General features: G+C 46.5%; 1 protein-coding gene across 1 annotated transcript in view; it reads left to right on the forward strand.

The window, feature by feature from the left end:
- Positions 1-7,113: 7,113 nt before the first annotated feature.
- Positions 7,114-10,221, forward strand: part of KLHL7 (kelch like family member 7) — a 51,476-nt gene continuing 48,368 nt past the window's right edge. The window contains exon 1 of the mRNA XM_075061993.1: positions 7,114-7,714. Coding sequence (XP_074918094.1) covers positions 7,595-7,714 — 120 coding nt within the window. The 5' untranslated portion in view covers positions 7,114-7,594. The remainder of the gene's footprint in view (positions 7,715-10,221) is intronic.

The following is a 10,221-nucleotide window of genomic DNA, read 5'->3' on the forward strand; positions in this document are numbered from 1 at the left end:
CTGGTGAGACACAGGTACCCAGAGAGGGGGAGGTTGGAAGTGGCCTGGGGATAGCTGACCCTGGTTTGGCTCCCGGAGAGCCTGAACCAATGTCAATGTGTTGCAGCCAGAATCCCCACTGACAGCAGCAAGTGTTGGCTGCTGCTAGGGCCCTGGGCTGGAATGCAGTGGAGTGGGAGGGCCTGTGTTCCCCCTGCCACCTTCCAAGGGTGGCAGACTCCCCCTCTTGCTGGCCTGAGGAGGCCTTTTGGCTGGGCTTATAGACTTTGTTTGCTCAATCCCTCCTGAAAGGTCTGAGCTCTGAACTGCTTCTTGCCCTGCCCTGACCCAGGGCCTGAGCTTGTAGACTATTGGTTTGTTCAACCCCTGCTGAAGGGTCTGAACCCTGACCTATTTGCTGTTGGTAGTGAGGTGCCCTGGCTCCCAGCTGCACCTGAGAGGGCCGAGCCCCAAGGCTGGATGTCTACAGATGTGTAGAACAAAGAGCTCTACAGCACTAGAAACAGACTATAAGTCATTTATTCAAGGTAACAATGAAACATCCATTCAAGACAAGCCATTAGGAAAAACTTTTAATAACATTGTGCAAGTAGTAGTATGCCAATTCAACAAAGAAACATTGTTCAAATACAAATCCCCTTAGATCTCAACACAGCTCAGAAAAGATCAAGAGAGATGAGGCAATGTTTTTTCATGGGGAAAGAAAATTGGCACCTATCAACAACTTGCCCCCACAGAATGCTGTGCAATATTTGACACTTTTAAATGTCCCTGTGCTCAGACAGCCACCTCCTAAGCACGTCCTCTTGGCCTCAGGTGGCTTTACAGCAATCTGCCTCAGTTTTCCCTCCCCAGGGTTTTCTCTCTGCCAGGAATTCACAGGGCCCAGATCTCCAGCTAGGTCACCATCAGAGTTCCATTCCCTTTCAGAGTAACAGAAGTCCCAATAAAAGTTCTTTTGCTTCACTAGCTCCTAGGTTGCTTCCCTAAATCCATCTCTCAATCTCAGCCTTTCTAGGCTACCTTGCAGTCATCCTTCCTCTAGGATAGGGTCTTGACTCCCCTAATTCTTCCAGGGCTGTTAGAATCCCAAATAGATCCTTCTGGTTCCTCTTCCAAACTGTGTTCTCTACCCTTTCCTGAGGCCCAGATCTTCATCAGTCTCCCACCTTATCCCAATTAGTCCTACCCCCTTAGGCTGGGAAGCCACTAATTATGAAACAGGTACAGCTGGTCCCATTTCCCCTTCAAGGAGCCAGACACCCTGTGACAGTACCAAACTAAGGTGGAGTTTTTGATTGGGGTAATTCCTCTGAGATCTTCTTGATGCACAGTGGGAGCACACAGACAATAGGAAACCCACTCCTCTGAATACACTACAACAGCCTGTGGAGCTGGGTCAGTGGAGTGGTAGACCCACAATCTCCCTGACCTCTCTGGGGAAATTTACACTTAAGGATACATATCACTCCTTGCCCTTCTCTGAGTGCAAAGGCTGTGATTGTCCCTGTCCCTTGCATAGGGCACACAAGGTGGTGGTCATCCCACTTTACTTCCTATGCCCCCATGAAAAGGCCAGGGACACTAAAATCATAGTTTGTGTTCAACAGGGGGATGTTGTTCATATTGTTTGTGCCTATTCATATGAGTATCAGTTTCGCTCAAATTTAAATATTTCTAAACAGTTTAATCTTTAGACATACAAATAATTTTTGAGATTCCCATGGGATGACCCAACCCTTCCACCCTCTTATGGTAAAAAAAAAAAGTACTGATCTTGCATACATAGCTGCCAGAATAAATGCAGGACAGAAACCTTAGTCATCTGCATGCCAGCACACTACACTACTGCTGCACCAACAGAGAGGCTGGTTTAGATGTTTCTACAATGCTATGGATTAGAGGTTATTGGAGTAACCAAACAATGTGCACTTTAACATTTCGGGATACACAGGAATAATGCACAACCTGTTCAACACATTAGTTGAACGCTCAAAATGTAATACAATGCAGTTCTTGAGACTGCTCTGAAAAAGATGTCCTTTGTACCAGTCCAACTACTTTCCCACCCAATCCAGTAAATAAAATACTCTTTTGGGAGGATCTAAATGTATCTTATAACCTCAGTTTATAGATAATTTTATCCATAATAATTAGCACTGGTATGGCACATTGTTTTCAAAGCCCTGTACAAACATTAACTGTCTTATACTCCAATTTACACTGCAAGTTGCCTATTTCTTTTTCAGTTAAATTATCTGACAATTTCTTATTTTTGTAATGGGTAGCTCTATCACTTCTATGATTTCCAATCACCACCATGCTTACATGGTGAGGATCTATGATGCTGAATGTCCATGGTCACATTGTAGAGCTTTATTCCAGGCCTCTGAAAGCTTCCTAGGGTTATCACTGATCTGGTGCAGCCAGGTTAATTGCTGAAGACTATAGCTGCTGCTAGCCTGTGGCTGGACAATGTCCCCTCCTGACCTCAAGTCTGATCTTCTGGGTTCAATTGTGGGCACTTTATCTCCGATGGGGCTACATAATCAAAAAGTGCCTGCCACCGGTGACCAATGATTTCTATTCTCTCAAGGACAGTTCTCAATAATACCTCCCTATTACTGATAAAATTGAACATCTTATCCCCTATAGTTGCCATTACCAATGAATATAAAATACTTAAAGAATTCATCAGGAGGCAATGTCCATGCTTCAGATCCATATAAGAGGACCAGAAGTACACAGATTCTTCCACTCCCCACCTCAAAAGTCTGAATAAAAGACTTTCCATGTATGCCTTATCTTGTATGCTTTGCCACGTTCCTCTTAGGCTGAAAACCCTACTCGGATCATGAAATCTAGGACCTTGGCACATTTTTTCTTCATGAAAAAAATTTCCCCTTGTCTTTTAGTTTACTTGTATATGGAAAACGTTGCTATCTGGTTTTCATCAAAAGAGGAAGATGGAATCCATGAAGATCCATCTGTTTCTGATGCATTCCAGCTACTAACTTCCCTGTATTCAGCTGTAAACATAAAACTCATCTTTTTGACTTACGGTAGGTTGTCTTCAATACATTATATACCCACAAAGCCCACCATGAAGTAATAAAGCTATTTGTCCCACTGTCTGGTCTATTTTTAAATACTCATGAGGCACTCAGACACTATATGTTGATACAGGCCATATAAGCACTTAGATCAGGGGTTGGCAAACTACAGCATCAGGGCTGCATCTGGCCCTCCAACCACTTTAATTTGGCCCTCAAGCTCCCACCAGGGGAGCAGAGTCAGGGGTTGGCCCCACTCCATGCATGCCATGGCTCCACATAGCTCCCAGAAAGAGCAGCATGCCCCCCTCCGGTGCCTATGTGTATTTCTGTCACTATCTTATCCTAGGGTGACCTCCTAATGATAAAATACCAAATCTGATTTCTATAGTATAATATGGATTTCTATACAAAATACTTTGTGTACTACAAAGTCACATGATTATTGCTGCAGCACAGGACAAAGTAATCATATAGTGACTTAGTACAGGATAAGGATATTAGGCACCAAATATAATATGTTCCTAAAACTAAAGGACAGATCATATATAAAGCCCTTTCTCCTACAAATCACAGGGTTACTCAGTTATAAAACCTTGGCAGCATGGAATTAAATGCAGAGCTCTTACAAGTCAAAGTGGGACTATCTCTAGGTAAAAGCTGTATCCTGCCCGTTTTAACCCAACACCCACATTTTCACTGACTCAGCAAGTCTAGCTGCTTCGGTTGCATCAAAAAACTCCAGACTCCAATGCATCTTCTCATAACAGTGCTGCAAAAATTTGGAACAGCTAGATTTTGTACCATGATACTTTGATATGTTTTCTTCTGGTGGACTAGGACATGCTGCATATCTATGTACTAAATTTAGATGCTAAAACTGGGAGCAGGGGTGGCTCCAGGCACCAGTGCGCCAAGCACATGCCTGTGGTGGCAAGCTGTGCGGGGGAGGCAGCCTGATGGTCGCTGTCAGGGTGGCAGTCAGGCTGCCTTCAGCGGCATGCCTGCGGGAGGCCCACCGGTCCCATGGCTTCGGCGGTAATTTGGTGGCAGGGATACCGAAGGCGTGGGACCAGCAGACCTCCCACCGGCATGCTGCCAAATGTGCGTTACCAGTGGACCTCCAGCAGGCATGCTGCTGAAAGCCACCTGCTTGCCATGCTTGGGGTGGCAAAATACATAGAGCCACCCCTGAGTGGAGGCAGGAATAGTTATGCAGCCAAAATTAGCCATATCCAGCAGAATACAAACATAAGCGGGGGAATGGTCCTGCTATTGTGGGGAACTTTCCTGGCTTCTGCACTACCCTGGTGAAGTGGGCTACCGAAAGGATCTGAGTCCTCACTCACACTTCCTTTACCCAGAGGCCTCCCTGCCCTTGAGGACTCCCCTTCCACTCTCCTGTCTGGCAGAGTCCTCGTAATCCCAACAAGGCTGGGTCCAGGATTCCTGGGGAGCTCAACCCCCAACCCTGATGTGGTCACCTAGGACAGGGGCTAGGCTCTTCGCCCCCCCCCCCACCCCTCCGGGATGTAACTCCCTCTGCACTGGCACCTCCTGATCAACCACTGATCATTCATACATTTATAAAAGCAAATACAAGTTTGCTTAACTTAACACATTAATTAAAAAAAAATGAAGGAAAATGGGAAAGGTTAAAGAAAACACATCCAGGCGCGATGTAGGCGTCGATGCGACTAACCAACTGGGCAGGGAAATTTAACAAACAGTGCTCTGGACTCAACGTCACTGTAGTCTGTTCTTGTAGGTCCCAGGTCTTACTTCTAGCCCCTGGCTATGCTGCAGGGATTAGTGCCAGGTTGGACACTTGCAATGGTGGTGGCCACACACCTCCTGGCTTGGGGGTGGGACCACTATTCCGCAGTGTCAGCTCCCTGTCGGGTTAAAATTCTCCCCTAGCCGGGCTAAAGGACCCTGGCTAGGGGGTATTTTCCTGCACTGGCCCTTTTGCCCAAGGTGCCCACCCTTGGTGGCCCCAACTTGCCCTCCCACAACTGGCACCGGTGTATGCAAGCCTGCCACCAGCACAGGAGCTGCTCGATTGGGGGTGTGGTCTGGCTCTCTGGATCTGGCATGGTTCGCTCCGCAGCTTAGGCCCCACTCTGATCCAGGCAATTCAGGTCAATTTGGAAGACAGCCCGTCATAAAATAGATAGGTAAGGTAGGGTTAAGTTTCTTTACCTGGAAGGGTAACCAAACCTGACCAGAGAACTGATGTTTAAAGTCAAGGGCGGAATTTGTAATACTCAGGGTCTTTTTGTTTTTCTCAGCTGTGAGTAAACAAGGTCCCCTAACTCCTTCTTATTCAAATATGATACCAAAAGGTCTGTGAGTACAAGGAACCCCAAGCAATCGGCTATGAGGATTTGTGTTGTACGAATAGAATGTGGATGGCTTTTGTCCTTTTTGTTGTTTTCTCAAGGCTGTGAGTAATCAAGCCTTCTCCTAAACTGCATCTTTCTCCAAGTGTCCCCTACCATCTGTGAGTACAAAGGAACCGAGCAATTCAGCTATGAGGAGCTTTGGTTGTATTTACATGTATGGTGGATTAGGTTGACTGGTTTAAATCGGCTATCTTTTAAATCAGACTGTTTTTCTTCATATTTTCTTATAAGCAAGAGCCGTATTGATTTCTTAATGCAAGATATTGTTTTTATTTCTTTTTATATAAACTTTCTTAAAACGTGTGAAGTTTCTTTTCCTAGGAGGCAAAGGGAAAGGGAAATAGCCAGGCACTTGGGCTATTTTCTATGGCTTTACAGGGAAAGAGCAGCAACGGGGAAAGGCATAAGCCAAGCTGTTGGGCATTGCATCTCAATTGTCCTGAGGGGTAGAGAACGGCTTAATCCCTTGAAACAGAAGAAACCGTATATCGGTTTCTATGATACTCCGCTGGCCTAGAAACCCAAGAGGCTAAGACCCGGGAAGGAGGGGGGAAGGGGTTTTCTCCCCTGCTTTTAGCATCCAAGGGATTTGGAATCTGGGGTGTCACCAAGGGAGGGTTGGGGACACGAGAGAGAGGAACAGGGTGGTCAGCCCCATCAATTCCTGACTGGGCAAGCGAAGAAATATCCAAGCTGGTAGTGAGCTTGGGGGAGTTTCAGGTAAGCCCCCAGATTTTGGACGCAAAAGTCCAGGTTTGGGACAGGACCAGATTGTGGACGCTAAAGTTCCGGTCTGAGACTGGGAGGCTAGATTACAGCTTGGCCCCACTCTGATCCAGGCAATTCCAGGTCAATTGGAAGACAGCCCCCGCTGCCTCCTGACTAGCCTGTCCACCCTGTCAAACAAGCTGACCTGGAGCATTGGCCTCTCCTCATTGTTCCTGGAGACTGTCAGTCTCAGGGTCCTGATTTCCCATCAACCCTTCCCCTTTTAGTGCTGGGAGCCAGCTAACCAAAACACCACCCCTGAAAATTAGTAAGGGAATAAAAGTCCCCTTATATAAACACCACATTTAAGTTAAAACTAAAGGGATATGCTAATATCTTGATTTTTGGGGGGGCGGACTAGTCACAAATTTGGCAGGATCCACGTATTTATTGTATTATTGTTCCAGCCTCTACCAATTTTTTTTTTAAGTGCAAGAACAGCAGTTAACACGTGTTCTCAAGCTCTGGCAGATGAATGTGATTGTGACCACAGCGTGGTGCCAGTATGCTCTGCGCTGGATTGGTGCCCAACCAGGGACTAGTTGTTTCCTCCATAAAAGGGAAGGGGTAGGGGACAAAACCCATCAGGAACCAGTTTTTAACCTTCTCCCCTAAACATTGCACGCCTCCGAAGCTCTGCAGCTGGCAACTCGGATAACACAGTAAAAGGCGCGGGACTTGCACAGGCCTGTTCCCGTCCGCAAAGCACAGACACGTGCACCCACTACCCCGCAGGCTCCTCTCAGCGTATCACGCTCAACCGTGCGCGTGCGCACTTGACTCAACCCGCCTGCCCCGCCCCTGTGACTACAGGAAGCACGTGACCCGTTCCGCCTCCTCGTCCTTTGTTTGTTTGGCTCCGGAACGCCCGAGGAGGGGGGTAGGAGGAGACTAGGGCTACACCTCGCGCCGTTATATGACGTCAGTGTGCGCCGGTCCGCTCCCTCCGCCCCCTTTGGGAATTATGTAGGATTTTTTCCAGGAGTTCGCGTTCTATCGGTGGAACGCTGGCGATTGATGTATCGCGCGCCCCCACCATCACCGGAGCGCTGCAGTCGCGGGCCCCAGGCTGCGTTCTCAGCTGTCTGCACTAGGGGCTGGTTGGCCCTGCGGCTTCTCCTGGGATCTGATCAGCCCGGCTCCTCCGGCTGCCGCGGCAGGTGCTTGCCCAGGTGGCTCGCCCTGCTGCCTGCCCGGTTGCAGAAACAGCCGGAGGTTCTGTAGTGCGTGGTTGTGCAGCCTACTCGTCCGTCTGGGATCTTGGTTAGGGCAATTCGGTGTGTTATAATTGGCTTCCTTTGGCTGCTGTGCATGGGCCTGCGTGAGTCCTGCCAGCCTTTGTTTTCTTGGTGGTGAGAAGAGGGGAGCATGGCAGCCTCTGGGTCGGAAAAAAGCAACAAGAAGAAAACAGAGAAGAAACTTGCAGCCCGAGAAGAAGCTAAATTGCTGGCGAGCTTTATGGGAGTCATGAATACCATGCGAAAACAGGTAGGGCAGGAGATACAGCTGAAGGAGAAGAACGTCCTGTGTTCTTTAGCTGTTCATGGTGAAATCTGCCTTATAGGATCCAATATCCAGTGTCTAGTAGCCAACATCATCGCGTCCCAGTCTTAGTAAACTGATCTACATCAACCTCACGTTTCCCAGTAATCGTAGTTAGAACATGTCATCATTAGTCCTGTCCCTTGTGTTTGGATATGTGTGTGGGCTTCCGCTGACTTCACTGCCTAGCTTTCAGTATGTACTGGAAACTGTAACCAAGTAAGCAACACAAGGTCTGAATTGTTGTTCCCATTTTACAGGCACCAAGCATGTAAGTAATTTTCCCACAGGCACACATCCGGTCAGATGTTGATCCCAGGAATCTTGCTATCCCACTTGTATTCACTAGACATTTCAAGTTTCTTTAATCTTTCATAGATGTCTCCCTATCTATAGGGTGGCTGCTTTAAGATAACTTTCAGTGTTATTGTGTTAAACCAAAATCTGCTCTTAAGTATTATAATGGGGGTAATCCACCAATTCAGCGTTTGAGTCCAGCCAAAACTAGTTTCTCAACTAGGCTTCAGTATCCTTTATTAAATGAATATATGCATATAGAATAATCTAGAGATCTGGTGGAGCTTCTAAAAAATGTTTAGGGATGACAAAACTCGTTTCTATTTAATCTTTGCACATATTGGATTTTGAGAGGAAGAAGTTACAAAACGAATTGTATGAAATACAAGCCATAAGTAATCTCAGCACCCAGCATGCTTTGGGCATTGTAAAAATAATAAATAGCTGCTGACACACTTGTGTGCTGTGGCACACTGAACATCTTCCTGTATTGAAAGTTCAGTTATTGTTATGCAAGTGTTTGTTGCTAATACAAAAACAGGAAGAGTTACTGCAGTGGATCCAGTTTATTATCTGAGGGCTTCTCTGCACTAAGCCAAAAAATCAAGTTTGAGTAGAGGGCTGAATTATTTCAGCTTGAAACTGTACTAACACACAATCCTTTTTCAGAGGCTGTTGGAATTAGGGTGACCAGACCGCAAGTGTGAAAAATCAGGACAGGAGTGGGGGGTAATAGGTGCCTATATAAGAAAAAACTCCAAATATCAGGACTGTCCCTATAAAATCGGGACATCTGGTCACCCTAGTTGGAAATGAGGTAGACATGTGCAGTCAAGTCTTTTTTGCTTGGTGTAGGTGGAATGAGTGTTGGATTTTTTTTAGTATGTATTCTCCCAATGTGGATCCCAAACTAAATATGCATCCTGTCAATTGAATCAGTTGAGATTCTGTTAGAATTCTAGGTGGCAACCCTGCAAAATGTTGTTTCTTGTTCTACATGGCTGCTATATCTGACTGCTTACCTAAGAAGCCCATGCTCATGTTTATAGCCTGGTAGGTAGGGCTGGCCACAACATTTTGACATATGAGCTCAACTGATGCCCCCATGCACCCTCGCTTGGGCCAAAACTTTGAAAGGTCTCAAATCTGCCTTCTTCCTGTTCAATTCCTCTCGTGGTACTGCTCTGCTACCTGCCCCAGTAAAGGAGAACTAACAACTTAAAATGCCTTGTTCAGAAATTTTTTAAGTAACGCTTAATTTTCAAATGCCTGAGCAGCAAATGTAACTTTTCTTGTCTGCATGGTAAACACTGGCATTTTTATCTGTTTGAATAATCAAAGTGATGCTTTTCATGCCTTCTTGGTTGCAAAGATTTGAACTGCCTCCTAAAGGTCCACAGTCTGGGCCAGCTCATGCTCTGTTGAGATGGTTGCAAGGCCGACCAGCCTCTCCTGTGTCATTGTAGAATGTGGATGTCTTTTTATTAACTTCAGCTTGGAGAAGCTGCGCTCTCCACTGGCAACTGTTACAGGAAGTGTTAGAAGTATGCGCAGAGCAACAAAAGCATTTGGCAAAGAATCCTGTGGCACCTTATAGACTAACAGACGTTTTGGAGCATGAGCTTTCATGGGTGAATACCCACTTCATTGCATCCGACAAAGTGGGTATTCACCCATGAAAGCTCGTGCTCCAAAACGTCTGTTAGTCTATAAGGTGCCACAGGATTCTTTGCTGCTTTTACAGATCCAGACTAACACGGCTACCCCTCTGATAGTTACAGGACAGATTACTCATCCCTACTGATGTATTGAGGTAGAACCCCCTCGGCTCATTAGGGTGCTGTCTCCACCTTTGATCATGTTGTTTCAAACAGATCTATCCATCATGCTGTCCTTTTGACCCTGTCTTTAAGATGCACCTGCCTGTTCCTTGTTATCTCTATGGAGTGTCCTGATGTCATCTTGGCACAAGTTCCTCTTATTAGCACTTATGTGTGGATCCACCTGTGTCTAGCAGCCCTCTTCTCGCCAACTTCTGTGAGTGGGGCCTGCGTCTGGCTCACAGCCCAGCTTTTGCTTAGCAATGCCTGGAAGTACTTTGGTTCAGGCTTCAGGCCTCAGACTGGGCCTCTGACACAAGAGGTTATGTTTCAGGG

This window comes from Chelonoidis abingdonii, chromosome 2 (genome assembly GCF_003597395.2).
Source record: "Chelonoidis abingdonii isolate Lonesome George chromosome 2, CheloAbing_2.0, whole genome shotgun sequence".
Lineage (NCBI taxonomy): Eukaryota > Metazoa > Chordata > Testudines > Testudinidae > Chelonoidis > Chelonoidis abingdonii.